Genomic DNA, 19118 nt, shown 5'->3' with positions numbered 1-19118 from the left:
CCACCCCCCAGCCTCACCTAATACTTAGCCGAGCCCCCTCTTGATCCAGGCAGGTAAGTATAACAATATCACTTTAAGAGCCAGTTCACACTAGGACGACTTGTCAGGCGACTTAGCCGCCTGACAAGTAGCGTCCCGTTCTGTACAATGGAAGCATTCTAATCGGAGCGACGCAAGTCGCTCCGATTTAGAAAAAGGTTCCTGTACTACTTTGGGGGCGACTTCAGGCGACTTGCATAGACTTCTATATAGAAGTTGTTTTGCAAGTCGCCGCTGCAGTCATGTTCAAGTCGTCTGAGGCAGTCGCGCTGGAAGTCGTGCTGCCTCAGTGTGAACCGACTCTAAGGTTAGCTGTGTGTAGTAAAGGTTATGCAACAGAGCAGCTTTATTTTATTAAAATGAGTGTACTAAGTTTGTATTGTCTGTTGCATACTTGCTTGTGGCACAGTCAATAAAGCATATGGCGATTTATGCTCCTACCACTGTTGATGAAATCTGATCACACCCACAGTTTTGGCACAGCGCCGCTGTATTGCTACATACCATTTTTCTTGGGGGGGGGGGGGGGGGGGGGGGGGTGACCAGCCCCGGGTGCCAGATGTGCTAGCTACGCCCCTGCAACCCCAGATATTACCTTGTAAGTGCAGCAGTGACACCATCACTGTGCTGTGCATAGGCTATGTAGCAAGCAGAGCTGTGGGAGGGGTCCAGCAGTCCCACCTACTACACTGTACACTGACTGTGTACAGAAGGCCTCCAGGTTGCCATATTGCATTCAATTTTACAGAAAATTACAGCACTGCAGATCAAAAAGGAAAGGTCATTTTTAAGAACATTCAATTGCAATATGGTTTGTGTTACAACTGTATATGCTATATTGTTTTTATTTGCTATTTTTTTCCCCACGAAAGTGGAGTTACCCTTTAAACTTTGGCAAATAATATTGCACTACGTCAGGAATACACAAATCCCAGGAGACAGGTAGCCAATGTGCCAAAAAGTACAGCTGCTGCCTGACTTTTCTGAGAGGTTTCTTGAGTTGTCAGTGGAAACACATGCTTTCTGGCTCCTAAAAATGCTTGAATTGGGGACCCTGAATACTACATTATTTTGTATACATATGATAAAATTAGCAATAACAAAAAAAACTTACTTAAAGTGAGAATTTAAATGACCTCTTTAGACAATTATCAATTAAAGGATTTACTGCAGATGTTTTTGATCTATATGTGCACATTTGCTATAAAACGATGATACAAACAAACAGAAATCAGACTAAATCATTTAGCAGTCCTGTTATTAATGTGGAAGCCATAACCCCTTCTATACTTGTTGGCTGGAATTCTGAACGCTGTACTAATGATGAGTGTGGGAGGAGCAGACTACAGGGGAAGATCGCATCACTGCCAGTTTGCTGACAAATCAATACCCATTATAAGAAGCTATTTGGATGTTGATACAAACAAGTCACCATCATCTTACTGCAGAGAAATGAGATGTGTCTTAGCTGCTCTGCCATCACTCACACAGCTTGCCAAAATCAAACAACCGACAAACTCTGAAAGACGTCGCTGCCATTTGTCCTCTGCTGGCAGGGTGCTCCAGATTAATCTCTGTCTGACTATTTACCACCAATGTTTAATGCATCGTAATTCACCAGCTACAAAAGAGTTTTGCCATGCCGAGCAAGGAGATGCCAGCAAGACAGAAGGAAAATAAGCTAAACCTAGTCTAACAGGATTCATTCTCTGGGCTTGTGTTTAGTCCAATCATGTCTGTGTTCCTTTACTTGGCAAGTCCTATTATAAAGAATATACAGGAGTATAAACATGTAAACAGAAAACATAAGATAAAATAGATCCCTAGCTAGTGATAGAAACCAGAGCAGTGAGTGTTTAGTCTCCATTAAAATAAATTATCCACCAGTGTGCTTGAAGTAAAATGCATCATTTGTACATTCTCCCCTTCATGCATTGCCTCAGTGCGGAGACTGCAATCATTATTAATGTCATATATAAGCACAGGACACAGGCAAATTTACACATTTTTTTTAGCTTTGAAATATTGAAATATAAAGTCAACATAATAAAAAAGGATATGTATACAGTATATCTATATATATTTTTATGTGTGGCCCACTGTCTCTGATTGGACAATTTAATTCCTTGCAAAGTTGGGATGAGCTCAGGCAGGTTCAGAAATGAGTTCAAACCAGCCTGAGCTGTCCTGCCAGGAAGCTGTCAAAGCCGACAGCCAATCATAGAGGGCAGAGGCATTCCCTGCTCTGCAGTCACACGTACACAGGGGTGTGTATATATGCAGCTGTAGAGTGGGGAATGACTCTGCCGCCTCTGATTGGCAGGCTGCAATATAGCTCAGGTGGGTCCGGACCCACCTAAGCTTATTCCTTGTAGTGAGGAAATGTGTTGACATCATGCCATGAATCCTTGCCATAAAGTGCAAGTCTTTACTAGAAATATCACATCACAGTGCAAATATTGCAACATTTTGGGGCCACACAGGGCCCCTTCATCAGCCATGAGACAAAGGGGTCCTGACCAACCCCAAAACATTGTATTATTTGCACTGTGAAGTAATTTCTTTATCAAAGACTTGGTCCTTATGAAAGGGATCCATGGTGTGCTAGCACATAATGTATGTTACACACAGATTAACCAGTTGGTAATTGCTGTACCACCTGTTTATTCCAGGCTTGTTCTTTTGAATCAAGCAAAAGCAAAGTTAGAAGCCCATCTGCCTACCAAATTACTGCTAGCTATAGGTTCATCACGCAGAACGACCGTGTCGGATATTCATCAGTCAGATGACAGGTGTACAAAGATCTGGAGATGCAGCGCATTATGTTCTTCTTTCATATTATCTTAAATTTCACAAAAGATTTGAAATGTGTTATTGCACAATGATATATATATATATTTTTTTTTTCCATGAAAAGACATAGATCTGTTCATATTAGTAGCATGGACAGTGCAAATGACATAGGCCATCAGGCGCAGGCCAGTATAAATTATAAATAATTTATGGTTTTAAACTTGTTAACGTTTGTTTATATATCATGTGGGAATGCTGAAACCCTTGCCATTGCCACACAATGGTCTCACAGTGGTTTAAACTAAAAATTTGTATGCAAACATTATATGCACTAAAATAATGTAATTCCCAGGCTGTTCACAAGTAATTAGGCAAAGTATAAGGCCCTGTACACATCCGTGCGTTTTACATGTGCTTTAGATGCAGTGTATTAAAAAAAGATCATGCTTGCTCCATCTTTAATGCGTTTTCATCAAACTGCACGTTATATAGAGCTGAATGGTAGCACACATATAGGGAATGTAAAACACACCTAAAGCGTAATAGCATATCCAAAGTTTGGGGAGAACAAAGGTTGTGACTGGCTGTCCCTCAGGCAGGCTATAGATGATGTGATTTTCGCTTGATTCCCTCATTAACACAGTCAGTGTTGATGGGGGAATCCCTCCAATAAGAGTTATTGTGTTCAGCCGGGGGGGGGGGGCGCAGGGAGCTGTCCGTGTCGGGGCAACACAATGATTTTTGCTATAGCGACTATAGATGTTGGCAATAAACACATGCTAAAAATCCGACATGCTGGTTGTATCCAGGTTTAACAATGGATCGACTTGAATACAATCAGCCTGCCCATGCGTTGATCGAATAGATTTGAACCATCTATAGCCAGCTTAAGGCTGTATTTGCATTATATTGAATTTCATGGTCAATAAATCAGTTCAGAAGCAAAAAAATGCCCATAAACACAAACCCTGCACTAAAGCAGGGCAGCAATGGCTACTGCACACATCAACCTTCTATGTATATTACAAGTGACCAGCGTCATGACAGAACCATCATTAAACAACCATTTTAAAGCAAAAAGAAGTACAACTGGAAGCTTGACTAAACAATGAGTATAGGTGGTGAAGCATTCACATCGTGTCCTTATGGTTTCTCAGTATTTTCCATTGTTGTTAGTGCATGAGAGACATAAATGAATTAAAACTACATATAGTAGTCTTAAAAATATTTACTACTGCATATACAGTAGAATGATATTGGCTAAACATTGTTTAGAACAAAAAGGCAGCTAATGATATAGCTGTCCTTTAATGTAGCTGAGTTAAAAAGCCAGTTCACACTGTCCTGCCTGACCCTCTTCCAGTCACACTGCCGGCTCCATTACCTAGCTTCTCCTCTTGCAATTACCACATGCTGCCTACTGTACAGCTTTAATCGCTGGTTTGAGCCAACTACAGGAAAATTGATTGCTTGTTCCCTATCAGTTTATTCTTAAGCAATCTGCTGCCAAATTAAAACCTAACAAATTTTTGGCTGTGCATTGCATGTCCATCATTCATAGAAATTTCCACTGCTGTTGTTATCCAGCTGGGAGCTCTTCTGTGCAAATATCTTGTGGCTGCCAGGCCCAGACATTCCATCCACTAACCAGTGCTTGCCTCAATGTACAAAGCAAAAAGAAAGGTATGGGTTCCACACTGGTCCAGCATGACAGACTTTAACTATTAAAACCCCAGACTTCTACAAGAGCAAATTATATGGACATCCTTTAAAGACTAACTATACCATCACATCTGAAGTCTAGATTTGCACCTTAAAACATAATATATATTAAAAGAGAAGTATGGCCAAAGCTCCTTTGTCCAAACTTCTCTTGTGGGTCACAGGAGTGAACTTATTTGTGCTATCCTGTGACACAGAAGCACATGACAGTTTGTATGTTTGTTTATTTATTTTTTTGTGTTTCTTATTGGCGATTTACACAGGGGCAACACGACTTCAGCGCGACTTTGCAAGGCGACTTTAATGCGACTTCAGCGCGAATTTAAGCAACTTACAATGCAACTTCAAGTCGCCTCCAGGCCAGGCGACTTTGGCTGTGACCAATCACAGAATAATCAGCTCTCTGGGAGGGAGGGGTTTGCCTGGGTAAACTAATTTCTTTTCCTGTATAGTCGCTTCAATATAGATGGAGATCCAACTTGGAGGCGAATTCTATGGGTACAGGTCGCCTAGAAGTCACCTTGAAGTAGTACAAGAACCTTTTCTGAAGTCGGAGCGACTTCTGTAGTGTACATTAAGACGGTTCTCATTGACTATAATGCAATTCCCAATGTCAAGCGACTTGGGGCGACTTGAGGGCTGACAAGTCGGATCCCAAGTCGTTGTAGTGTGAACCGACCCTTAATGTGTTCCTAAACGTCATCTTTAAGTAAATTGTAAAACACAGACAGAGTGCAACCACCCCTTTAAATCACATAAAAACAAATCTACCTACCCGAACAATACACATTTTTCCTCCCCTGGAGGACTCCAACCCACTTGCAGTTCTTCAGCCAGGTTTCAAAAAATCAACTGTCGAGGAATTCAGCGCCATCCTCAACTGGGCCGGCTCTTTGGTAACCTACAGGTCCCCGGTGCCAGAATGTTAACTATGGGAAGCCAACTGGGACTTCTTATGGCTTCAAAATTAGATTCCCACTGCGCATGCATGAGCCACGCTGCACCCTGTGGATGGACCCAGCCTCATGGGACCTGTAACGTGTTCCAAAAGGTTGCAGACAGGGAGGGGGACGAACTTCGGAAGTGCAAGTAGTACCTGTCAAAACTAAGTACCCCCACCACCACCCCAGAAGCCCCCCCCCACGACTGCATTGTATTTGGTCACTTGTATGAGATGTGGGAGTGTGTATGGGTTTGAGTATGACTGCCCTGAGAGAATAATGTATGTTGCCAATTCCTGACCTCTCTCCGTAAGAATGTGTTCTAAAGGCAGTCAATTAAAGTCAGTGAGCCAATGAGGACTGAGAGGGGGCAGGGCCAAGCCACAGCTCCGTGTCCGGACGGCTCGGGTGCCCCCATAGCAAGCTGCTTGCTGGGGGGCACTCGGCAGAAGAGAGGGTCCAGGAGCACCGACAAGGAACCCAAGAAGAGGAGGATCTGGGCTGCTCTGTGCAAAACCACCGCGCAGAGTATAACATGTTTGTTATTTGTAAACAAAAACAAAAAAAATAGACTTTGAGATAATTTTAAGGTGTTCTGACATTCAATGGACACTCATTTTAATGATGCATTTTCTGGGCCTATGACTCAAAGTATTAGTTCCAGACACAGCCAGGCAACTAGTATTTTCAGTAAGAATTCGGTAATGGCAGCCCCCATTTGTCTCTCATAATAGGTGTACCTTAACTGAAGCTATTGTGCAGGCTATGGAAATAAGTCACTGGTGCCATGGTGGCATAATTATACTTGCAAGAAAGACTTTAAAAATATTTTTTAAGTAGAAAATGTTTTGTTCTTCGAGGTTAACTTGCAAAGATTTGCATCTAAAAATCTGATATGGCAGTGGATTGCTCCTACCTGTGTGATTTCTGTCCGAGGAATTTCACACGGGCATAGTAACTCCTTAGGTGGGGGTTCCACAAGTACAGGAAGGTGTTCTGGCTTTGATGTCTCTTTCTTGGTATCCTCTGGAGGCTTAAAACAGATGTTCTCTTTGTCACTGTCATCCTTCTGTGGAAGTCTTGCATCTGGATTAGAAGCAGGCTTGTTTGTCATAGCTGAAGATCTGGAGCGGATGGGCCTTCCTCGCTGTACTGTCTCCCAGCCTTCCCCATCAATCCGATCTGTAAAATCCATTTTAAATCAAAGGCATTTTTAATATATCTAACATCTATACACAATGCACAGAAATTAATGTGTGTGACTTTGACAAATCCGATTCGTTTTTTACATTTTTTTTAAAAAGGAGCAAAGACCACCTAGGATCAATGGTGGGCTGAACAACTTTGTGGGGTTGATTTACTAAAGCTGGAGAGTGCAAAATCTGATGCAGTTCTGCATGGAAACCAATAAGCTTTCAGGTTTTATTGCAAAAGCTTAATTGAACAAGCTGAAGTTAGAAGCTGATTGGCTACCATACAGAACTGCACCAGATTTGCACTTTCCAATTTTAGTAAATCAAACCCCTTATATTTCTACAGGACCTCAGAGAAAAACTCTTTGCCGGAGGTCTCTGTTTTGCCCTAGCTGCCATTATTATGAGACCAAACAGGGTATTCTAATTTTTCTACCAGGCAAAATGAATTAATAACCTGGCTGTAAGTGTAAGAGCCCTTTAAAAAAGCTGCGTCAGCGGAGATACAAATTGTCCTTTCGATTTTTTAAACTTTGTGTATCATTACTGTTTGGCCCAAGAAGAAAGGAATACACCCCAAAAACTTGTCCTGAAAGTTTAACTGTTAGTGCAAATAAAAAAAAAGTATCAGATATTCCTAGACTAAGAGAAATGATAAATTAACAACACAAAATAAATACTTCCAAATACATAAAAGGTACTCTTCAACTGGTACTTTAAAGTTACTAGCTAAGCAAAAACACATAAATTGTCTTTTGTTTGTATAAAGCCCATCTGTGGAAATAAGATGAATGGCTTTAAATCTCCATACATGATCTTGTAAAATGGTAATTCTCAGTCATCTATCCTCCTCTTCTCCAGAAACCATTGGCTGCTGGCAAAAGGACAAACTGACACAACCAGCTCCACACAGGGATACTTGGGGATCTCAGAATGTCTTATATATAAAACCAAAGCAGCAGACAGTAAGTAACATTATAACCTGGGGTTTGTGATCTCAAGTTTTATTCCCTAAGGACATTTTTTAAATACGCTTTCAATTTTATTTCTTAACATAGAAAAACAAAGACACAGAACTAGTGTTCCCATCTGGAGTCTGTCCACTCCACTTCCTTATCCTCACTGATAGATTTATTACGGAGAGAAAAATAAAAAGCTTTAGAGGGAGAGAGGGAGGTGTTTAATAAGAGCTTCTCAACACCACTAGAAACAGTAACAGAGTATGACTGCTGTGTTTACAAAGTCTCCATTGACACACAAAACCAATGGGAGCTCAATAAGTAACATGGAGTTATATTCTCTAACTGCAAAGACTATTTGAATAAAAAGAGCGACATACAAAATGCTACATACAGAACGCGATCAGGAAAACATTACTTTGTACATCCTGTTTATATAAACAAAATCTGTTTTAATTCAGGCATGCCTTGGCAAAAAGGATAAGACACAAAAAATCTCCATAGCAAAAACACAAAATATTAATAAGAAAATGTACCTTTAAATTACAAATTTACTTTAAAAGAGAAATATGGGATTCTCTTTTTTTTGTTAATCATACTTACCTAGGTGGATGCATCGGACCAATGCTGCATCTGTCCCCCACTGGCTCTAACCTTGAGAATCAAGCGATCAAACACCGCCAATCGCTCGGTTCTCAGAGCTTCGTGAGGAGCGGGAGAGGCTGGCTCAGGCTGAGAGGCTGAGCCTGGTGCCGATCCAGGCATGTGAGGGGATCCCGACCATATGGTCGCGATCCTTCCTTAGCCTGGACCGGCTCTATGACATCAGCTGACAGCGAGCTTCAGCCTGCTGTCTGCTGAAGATGGGTCACAGAACAAACTGCACTCCTGTGATCTACAGAAGTACAGCCAAACAAGCAATGCTAAGGTTTCCAAAACAGAAAGCAGTCAAATGCTAAAAGTTGCATTAAACATGCTGATAATTGTATAAACAAAGACAATTATTGCATTGAAGGGTAACTTTACTTTGGGGGGGGGGGGTAAAATAGCAAATAAAAAATACAGCTTGTACAATTGCAACTTCAGTCATTTTGTAATTGAATGGTATTAAAAATTACCTTTCCTTTTCAATCTTAAGCGCTGTAATTTTCTGTAAAATGAAATATAGCTACTTGGAGGAGTTCTGTATACAGATGGTGTATAGATCACCCCCAGAAAATATAATTTCCTGCTTGTGTGATTGGCTTACAGATTTTCCCAGATGTCTGTACTAAGATACAAGTCAGATTTTGGCATCCTCTGCAACAAAAATGTCATTTTTGGTGAGAAACTCCCAAAGGGAAATCTCATCCAAAGGGATGCAGACCCTGCCAATTTTCTCATTAGATCCCTGCCGGTGCAGCAGCTAAATGAATGTTATGAAACCACTCCCATACAGATTTACTCTGCACAGACAAACAGCTATTTTTTCAGAACAACAAAAGGTAGGAATCTACAACAAAGTTTGTTAAAATCCCTACAATGTACATCGATCTCCCAGAGGGGCATTTTTTTCTCAACAAAAGTGGAGTTACTCTTTAAATGTAACATTTACTGCTAACATATGTAAAGTTGTGCTCATAAGTTTACATACCCTCGCAGAATTTATGATTTCTTTGTAATTTTTCAGAGAATATGAATGATAACACAAAAACATTTATTTCACTCTTGATTAGTGTTTGGCTGAAGCCATTTGTTATCAATGCACTGTGTTTACTCTTTTTAAATCATAATTGCAACAAAACTACCCAAATGACCCTGATCAAAAGTTTACATACCCTGGTGATTATGGCCTGATAACATGCACACAAGTTGACACAAAGCGGTTTGAATGGTTATTAATGATAACCATCCTCACCTGTGATCTGTTTGCTTGTAATTAGTGTGTGTGTATAAAAGGTCAATGCCTTTTTGGACTCCTGACAGACCCTTGCATCTTTCATCCACTGTTGCTTCTGGATTCTGAGTCATGGGGAAAGCAAAAGAATTGTCAAAGGATCTGCGGGAAAAGGTAATTGGTAGTTGAACTGTAGAAAAAAGGAAAAAGATATAAAAAGATATCCAAGGAATTGAGAATGCCAATCAGCAGTGTTCAAACTCTAATCAAGAAGTGGAAAATAAGGGGTTCTGTTGAAACCAAACCACGGTCAGGTAGACCAACTCAAATTTCAGCCACTGCCAGGAAAATTGTTCGGGATGCAAAGAAAAACCCACAAATAACTTCAGGTGAAATACAAGACTATCTGAAAACATGTGGTTTGGCTTTTTCAATATGCACAATAAGGAGGCACTTGAAGAAAGATGGGCTGCATGGTTGAGTGGCCAGGAGAAAGCCATTACTACGCAAATGCCACAAAGTATCCCGCTTACAATATGCCAAACTGCACAGACACAAGCCTCAAACCTTCTGGCACAAAGTCATTTGGAGTGATGAGACTAAAATTTAACTTTCTGTCCACAACCATAAACACTACATTTGGAGAAGAGTCAACAAGGCCTATGATGAAAGGTACGGAGGTGGATCGCTGATGTTTTGGGGATGCGTGAGCTACAAAGGCACAGAAAATTTGGTCAAAATTGTTGGCAAGATAAATGCAGTATGTGAAAAAAATACTGGAGGAACATTTGCATTCATCAGCCAGGAAGCTGCACATGGCCCATACTTTGACATTCCAACATGACAATGATCCAAAACACAAGGCCAAGTCGACCTGTCATTGGCTACAGCAGAATAAAGTGAAGGTTCTGGAGTGGCCATCTCAGTCTCCAGACGTCAATATCATTGAGCCACTCTGGGGAGATCTCAAGCGTGCAGTTCATGCAAGACAGCCCAAGAATTTACAGGAACTGGAGGCTTTTTGCCAAGAGGAATGGGCAGCTTTACCATCTGTGGTTCACAAATACTACAAAAGGCTTCAAGCTGTCACTGAGGTTAAAGGGGGCAATACACGGTATTAAAGGGGTTGTAAAGGTTTGTGTTTTTTCACCTTAATGCATCCTATGCATTAAGGTGAAAAAACACCTGTCAATGCCCGGCCCCCCAGCCCCCCCGTTTTACTTACCTGAACCCTCAAACTTGTCCCACAGGGATGCGCTCTCTCTCTGCCCGGGGTTCTTGGCTCTTGATTGGATAGATTGATAGCAGCGCAGCCATTGGCTCCCGCTGCTGTCAATCAAATCCAATGAGGCTGCCGGGGGAGGGGCCGAGTCCTGCATTCGGCGTCTATGGACGCCAAATCCTGGACTCGGGAGCGCGCCGCAAGGTAACCCCCCCCCCGGGAGAGTGCTTCTCACAGAGGGTTATCTGATCCGGGGAGTCGCCACGAGAGCTGCCGAGGGACCCCAGAAGAGCAGGTTCCGGGCCACTCTGTGCAAAACGAGCTGCACAGTGGAGGTAAGTATGATATTTTTTTTTTTTTTTTTAAAACCCAAACCTTTAGTGTCACTTTAGGAACTGGGGTATGAAAACTTTTGATCAGGGTCATTTGGGTAGTTTCTGTTGCTATTATGATTTAAAAAGAGTAAACACAGTTGATTGATAATAAATGGCTTCAGCCAAACACTAACCATGAGTGAAAGAAAAGTTTTTGTGTTATCATTCATATTCTCTGAAAAATGTTCAAGAAATCATAAATTCTGCCATGGTATGTAAACTTCTGAGCACAATTGTATACCTAGGTAAAACTCAATATCTTTGTCCATCTATTAGGCTGATGACACACGGGCAACTCGGGAGCTAGTGACCTCCTGCTGACCATTTGTCAAAATTACCCATAGCAGGAAAATAAAAGGCTGCCTGTTTGTCTCACAGAATTTGCTCCCTATTGCTCCCAGCGAGATGTTGCTCCTATCGATAGTGATCAAGATACAGTGACATTTGGGCCAGCGATGGAGCGACTCCTCGCTGTGTGTGGCTACAAAGAGAGTAATTTCATGGGGACAAACAGGCACCTTTTTAGAGATCCTGTCATTGGCAATTTGTCTCAGAGTAGCAGTAGAATCTCTCATGTGTCAGCCTAAAAGTGCATGAAAGTAATTCATTCTCAAAGGTCTTTAAGATCACAGCAGAGACTTTAAGCTAAACTCAAGGGAAAATTCAAAATCCTTTAGTTCACGTGGAGAGCGCCAGCTGCCGGGGAAGACAGGGATAAGTTAGATACAGTTCCCACCATTGTCATTAGCAGAAATCTTTTTTTCCAAATCTCTTTGCAAAATCAAAGGTGAACCTCTAGGCTAAATTTAACCGTTATTAAATGTGCATAGCTCCATAACAGCATATATCGCAACTGCCAACTCAAAGCTAAACTCCAGATATGATCTTAATTGCACACTTGTATGCACAAGACCTGAAAGATCATGGTGATCACTGTAGTAGCACTGACTACTACAGTGATTGTCAGCTTCCCCAGAAGTTCCTTAGGTGTAAAAGAAGCATACTGACATTGGACCAGCTGGACCAATGTAAGAATGCAATTAACATCCTACTCACTCACTCACTCAGCAGGAGGGAGGGGCCAGAAGCGCTGGCGAGGGACACAAGAAGAGGAGGATCCGTGTTGCTCTGTGCAAAACCACTGCACAGAGCAGGTAAGTATGACACTTTTGTTATTTTTAAATAAAAAAAAAAACAAGACTTTGATATCACTTTAAACTTGTAATTCTACCCAGAAGTTCAGAAACCATGGTCTGTCAAGGGAAAAGTTTGGGAAATGCTGACATATAGTAATCATAAACAAATGGAAGCCACCCCAATCTGTAACTGGCCTATGCAGCAAGGATCACATGGAAGGGTGGCGCATGTCAAAAAACAACAAAGAAATATTCCCAGCTCACTTACCAACCAGCCTGCAACAAATTGAACTGTCCTGTCGTTAACAGTTCACATTAACACAAGGGGTGCTCCTTGCTGCAAAGGCCAGTTACAGATAGGGGTGGTTGCCATTTGTTTGTACTATTGGTGAATTTGTGAGGGGACACTGTGCTATCGCTGGGTGTCCAGTGCGTTCTTTTATCTTCAAGGAGGGGTGGGCTCCCTCCAGGCATACCTGCCCTCACTCTGTCCATTATTATAGAAGTGCTCCAACTTTGGAGGCTCTCAAAATTTATAGAGTTAGGACTGCAGATATACTGGGGTGCCGTGAAGTGGCCTCTGCAGCTTCTGCACATATTTGCCAACCTGTGCAAACTAAAGCCCTTGTTTTGCATAAACTGTTAGACAGGGTAATTCGGGTTGTTGCAGGCTGGTTGGTAAGTGAGCTGGGAATCTTTGTTGGTTTTTTACATATATTAGTCATATTGTAGTGCTCTTTATTCCACTGGTGTTGTCAGTAAGTACTTCCTCCCTTTTGTTTATCAATCTGTTCTATTATCTCCATAAACAAAATCAATTAGACATAAATTCCACATCTACTTTCTACCATCATGATTTTTGTAGAAGGCAGCTTTATATTTTTACCATTTTCGTGAAGGACTCTCTGCACAGGAACTGCTGAACATGGATGCACAATCTCAGTAGGTTGATTATTTGTAGAATTTCCATGACTGGCTTTCACCTTATCAGCCCAACTGACACCCGATGGAGTCAGACGCCCGGGTGTTATACTGATAGGAGGTCCCCTGGAAACACAGACACAGTCCTCCCTGTTATTACAGTAGCATATGCTGCAAACAAAAGAGCTTACTATATTATAGACATATTAGTAGAAATAAAAAGGTCTTATAATCTAAGAAATATAACATGAATTTTGTCCAGTATCCAGAGTTCTGTATCCCTAAAACCACCCATTATTCAAGGAAACAAGCTCAATGACTACACAGCCACTGGAAAAGAGAAAGCAAACTTCCAGAAGCTCTAAGCATTCTCTGCTACACTGTCATCTGAAAGAACATAATTATGGAATTCTCTATCTTGACCCTAGCTAGAACCAAAACTAAAGCAATGAGCAAGCTGATTTGGTGCTGGTGAAAGCTAAAGTTTATTTTTTAATGAAACAGTTCTGAGCAAGCCAAAAAGGCATCTGCAGAAACAGACTTTGTTCTATTTTAAAACAACATACCACCACATCACCAGGATTCCTGAAAATTAAGCTCTGAATAAAGCAATAATATTTCAGCTCAGGTGCTACTGCAACATGCTTAGTTGTGAACAACAAAGAATAAAACAAGACATCAGTTAGGCCATGAAGCTAATTAGGGCCACAGTGGACCACTGACACCTTTGTAATATAATTATACAGGAGGCATTCCAAACATAATAAAGAGAATAGGGTATGGCTTAGTCAGAGCCCAGACTTAAACCCCACTGAAAATCTGTGGAATGACTTGAAGACTGCAGTCCATAAATGGTCACCATCAAATTTAACTGAACTTGATTAGTTCTGCAAGGTCTAGCTGTGCAAAGTTAGTAGAGACATATCCCAACAGACCAAAGGCTGTATCTAAAGCAAAAGGTGGTCCAACAAAATACTGACGCAAGGGGGTGATCCTTTTTCCAACTCGGTGATTCTGTTTTTGAATTTTTATTCTGCGTGTTGGTGTTATATCTTTCACTTGGATGTTATAAGTTGCACTGAGTACATACAGCTAGATAAAACAAAAACTGTGTCTGCATTTATTTCAGGCTGCAAAGCAACAAAATGTGATTATATTACAGGGGGTGATTATTTTCTATACCCAATGTATTTGGTTTAACCAGAAATGTAGACAAAGGGGTGACTGTGGACAAACTATATCTGGACTTTGCTAAAGCATTTGAGATGCTTCTTTGGAGATGGCTAATATGTGAGTTGGAATGTATAGACCTATATAATTTAGTAAGTAAATGGATAGAAAAATAGATAGAAGACCACATTCAGAGAGATGTGTTTAAAGATTCATAGTTTGAAAAGTTTAGGGTTGTTAATGGTGTACTTCAAGGTTCAGTTTGAGGAGCAACTCACTGGATCTTCCTGCTGACCTCTACATCACTTCTGTATCCTGTAATGATGTGGAGGTCACCAGGAAGCGCCAGTGAGAACTAAAGTTGACACAAGAGATTGACACTGCATGCTGTATCAGTTTCCCTGCAGACTTTGGGGTACTTTTTTTGAGGGTTGGAGTGGTGTTCAGAGGCAGTAGGAAAGTTAAACAGAAAGAATAACCTCTAAAAGAAGAGGCTCTATACTTAAAAGAGAAGTATGTTTTGTACCCCCCCCCCATCATACTTGCCTAGGTGGATGCTGCATCTGTCTCCCGGCGCCTCTACACTGAGAACCGAGCGATTGAACATCGCCGATGGCTCGGTTCTCACAGATCCCCGAGTGGAGAGCTGCTGCCTGTCAGTCAGCAGCTCTCTGCTCTGCCCCCCTGCGCTCACTGGAGCGCTGAGCTGTGGAGGGGCAGGAAGCGGCCATATCAGGATCTCAGCAGCTCGCTAAGAGGCTGAGACAGGTGTCAGTCCAGGCACCTGGCGGATCCAGACTTTTGTCGTAATGACGCAATGCCTGGACTGTTTTCTGTGACATCAGCAGAGAACAGACTTCAGACCAATCTCTGCTGAAAATGGGTCATAGGAGTTTCCAAATGAATTGCACTCCTGTGATCCATAGGAAAAGCCTAGCCAGACGAGCTCAGGCTGGACGTATCCTCTAACTTCGGGGTGTGTAGAATACCTGCTCCCCTGCCACTTGCTGTGGGCCAACCCACCAGCTTGCACATCAGTATGGCATGTACATGCAGGCAGAAAGAACCATATACTGTGGTGGGAGGGATAAGATATTCAACCCAAATGAAGGGTTGAAAACTTGCAGCAGGCCAGGAAACAGCATTGTAATGGCTCTTCAACACGCAGGCCACAGAAATGTATGTACAGAGTCTCTTCTTTCACAGTTATTTCCCTTTCTGTTTTCACAGCTAGGAAAAGCTTTGTTGGTAAACTTTAGCATAATGACAAGGTAGCTTTCTAAAGTTTGGGAATGATCAATATCTTGTACGTGTTTACAGATGTCACTAAGGACTATAGTGGAATTCAGCTCTTACAAGAGGACTGACCAGAATGTACAGGTTGAATGGACAACTATATGGTAAATAGGCCTAAATGTTGGTAAACATAACATTATGGACCTGGGAGCATGATCATTTTCTATAGATATATAAAATGATATACAGGAAACTCAGTGGAAAGTTACAAAAGTATACTTTGCAACTGAAGGATAAGAGACTTGCAGGTATGGAACAGCAGCAACTCTTTAGGCTCCGCTCACATCTGAGCGATCCGTATAGTGGGCAGGATCGCCGCCATTTTGAACGTGATTTGAAATAGCAGCAAATTAAGGGACGCCCTTGCGGTCCCCGTAATTTTCAATGGCACAATCAATTGTGGCACGATTTTTCCACGATTGTCGCCCGACGAACCGCGGTAAAATCACGCAAGCGGAATTGTGGGGCGCCTGTTGCCCAAAACAAGTTCCAGGAAATTCTTTTGGGCAACAGGCGTCCTGTGATTCTGTTTGCGCAATTTTACTGCGATTCGTCTAGCGACAATCGTGGCAAAATCGCACCGTGATTGGGGTGCCATGGGAAGCGATGGGGAGCGCAAGGGCGTCCCGAGATTTGCCGCTATTTTGAATTACGGGCAGAATTGCGGCGATTTTGCCCTCGATTCGGATCGCTCAGATGTGAACAGAGCCTTAATAAAGGGCATCAAATGTTTTCAAATCCACAAAATATAAATGATTACTAGTATTTATAAGAAGTATTGAGAATATTAACTAAGAAATTATCGATTGCCATTGTGGATCCAGAAGAATTATTTTTTCCCCAAGCTGGACTAAGGCCCTGTTCACATCTGAACGATTTTCTGCTTGAAGCGTGTAGCTCTAAAACACTCAACAAGCCAAAGCCCATTCATTTCAATGGCCCCTGTTCATATCTGAGTGTTCTGTCACCTGAAGCAAAACGTCTAAAGCTCAAGAAACTACATGAGCTTCTTTTTGGCAGATTACAAGCGTAAATGGCCCTGTGGACTTAGAAACACCTAATTTTTTCAGCTCTCAACCCCTAATTCCCCCCCCCTAGTACTTTCTACTGGCTAAACAAAAACGCTTGATGCTGTAAAACACCCGTAATACACTTCTAAAACGCTTTAAAAAAGCTGAAGAAAAACGTCTGAAAAACGCCAGTAAATCGATACGCTCAGGTGTGAATAGGGCCCTATGCCCCTATGCCCCCCATTTGATCGGACTTTCCAACAACAAAACAGTGGATTTTCGTTTGAAGGATGTTGGCTCCAACTTGTCTTGCATACACACGGTCACACAAATGTTGGCCAACAATTGGGAACTTGGTGACGTACAAGATGTACGACGAGCTGAGAAAAAGGAAGTTTAATAGCCAGTGCAGCTCTTTCTGCTTGATTCCGAGCATGCGTGAACTTTTGTGCGTCAGACTTGTGTACACACGATCGTAAATTCCAACAACAAAGTTTTGTTGGGGGAAAATTTGAGAACCTGCTATCAAACATTTGTTGGCGGAAAGTCCAACAGAAAATGTTCGATGGAGCATACACATGGTGAGACTTTCAGCCAACAAGCTCACATCCAACATTTATTGTCAGAAAATCCGATCGTGTGTACGGGGCATTAACTGTGATTAACTGTGTTTAGGGTTCTGAGGATGCAAACTGATTATTTTGTTTGGTTTTGAGACACAGATTAGAATGCAGAAATTTGTAAACATTTAACTCTTCGCATCCTATTTTGTCTCAATCAGTGTGTAAAATACAGCAACTGAGTTTGTGTTTTTAATTTAAAGGTACACTAGAACCAAAACTGAAACTGAAACTGAAAGCATATCGAAATAGATACTGCAGCTTAAAAAGTGGATGTAAACCCGATTCATGAAATTTGAGCTGCGCACATATATCTGCAGTGTTTTCTTATCTCTCTTCAAAGCACTAAGTCTCCTGGCTTTCTCCTGCTCTGTTCTTCTGTTATCAGCCTGATGACTTCTGACAAGTTCCCTGTCAACTGTGATAAAACCAGCCTGAATTTTGGGGTGGGTGCTATAAATAAATTAGCAGAGTTTGTCTATTCACAGCACAGCTATGCAAGTCTCTGCCTAAGAGTGGGGGGGGGGTGCCTTTCCTCCAATCAGCTGTCTCACAGTGTATGGCAAGAATCCACACCTACAGGTGGAACAGGAAAAGAAAATGCTAACAGGATGTGCACTTTCTAAACAGTATATAAAGCTGAAGACAGCAGATATACATGTAAAACTTATGTAGGAGGATTTGTTTTATCTCTGTGTATCATCTGAGGCTGTTCACTTCACTGGGTATATGTGAGGGTTTACATCCACTCTTAAAAGTGCTTAAATGTGGTGGCTGAATTGGTTTCCTGTTTCAGGTTGTTTGCCTTTATATCCAACTAGTGATCCTGCCAATACCATACATTCTGTGCTTCTGCGCACTGCACTGTATTTATGGGGCAGCAATGTTGTCACCCTAGCCTGTTGTTCTGATTTGGACAACAAACTCCTCTGCTCTCACATCTCCATAACATAAAGAAACACTATATTTTATAGTTCACAGATTACAGCTGGAAAAGCTGATAACATTAACAGTTCACTGTTCAGAAGTTTCAAGCACACTGGATTTTTGACTTGATCAGCAGCTATTTTTCTGTACTTGCAGAAAATGTTCTTAGCCTGAAAAAAGAAGACTAAAGTAGCCACCACAACAGAGGACTGGTAGACTTCAATATATTAAATTATTGCTCTTTGGATCAATTATACTTTAAGCTCTGCATTTTAAACAGGCAACACAAACTCCCTGCCCAGTATTTCTGACAGAACACCTGTCCAATGCCGGGACCTGTGACATATATCAAAGTACCCGGGCCAGGAGGCGGGGCTGTATGTGACGGCGAGCGCAGGGAACACTGCGCAATTCAAATGAAGAATGTTACAGTGATGTTCCCTGCTCTCTGATGATCCGGCCGGCAATCCTCTTCCTCTCCTTTCTCTTCCCTTGCACAGGTGACGCTGCATTGTTGGGCACAGGTAAGGCTACATTGTGGTGCAAAGGTGAGGCTGCATTGTTGGGCACAGGTGAGGCCACACTGTTGGGCACAGGTGAGGCTGCATTGATGAGCACAGGTGAGGCTGCATTGATGGGCACAGGTGAGGCTGAGTTGATGGGCACAGGTGAGGCTGAATTGATGGGCACAGGTGAGGCTGAATTGATAGGCACAGGTGAGGCTGAATTGATAGGCACAGGTGAGGCTGAATTGATAGGCACAGGTGAGGCTGCATTGTTGGGCACAGGTGAGGCTGCATTGATGAGCACTGAGGTAGCATTGTGGGGCAAAGGTGAGGCTGTATTGATGAGCAGTGAGGCTGCATTGTTGGGCACAGGTGAGGCTGCATTGATGAGCAGTGAGGCTGCATGGTTGGGC

General features: G+C 42.0%; 1 protein-coding gene across 6 annotated transcripts in view; it reads right to left on the bottom strand.

The window, feature by feature from the left end:
* SCAPER (S-phase cyclin A associated protein in the ER) overlaps nt 1-19118 on the bottom strand; it is a 500548-nt gene that overhangs the window by 360170 nt on the left and 121260 nt on the right. For all 6 annotated transcript variants that reach the window (XM_073619203.1, XM_073619204.1, XM_073619198.1 and 3 more), the window contains 2 exons: nt 13142-13302; nt 6412-6677 (listed from right to left, as the gene is read on the bottom strand). In XM_073619203.1, coding sequence (XP_073475304.1) covers nt 6412-6677; nt 13142-13302 — 427 coding nt within the window. The remainder of the gene's footprint in view (nt 1-6411; nt 6678-13141; nt 13303-19118) is intronic.

This window comes from Aquarana catesbeiana, linkage group LG03 (genome assembly GCF_042186555.1).
Source record: "Aquarana catesbeiana isolate 2022-GZ linkage group LG03, ASM4218655v1, whole genome shotgun sequence".
Taxonomy (NCBI): Eukaryota; Metazoa; Chordata; class Amphibia; order Anura; family Ranidae; genus Aquarana; species Aquarana catesbeiana.
Note: the sequence above shows the minus strand (reverse complement) of the source record. Positions and strands in the feature narration are given on the sequence as shown.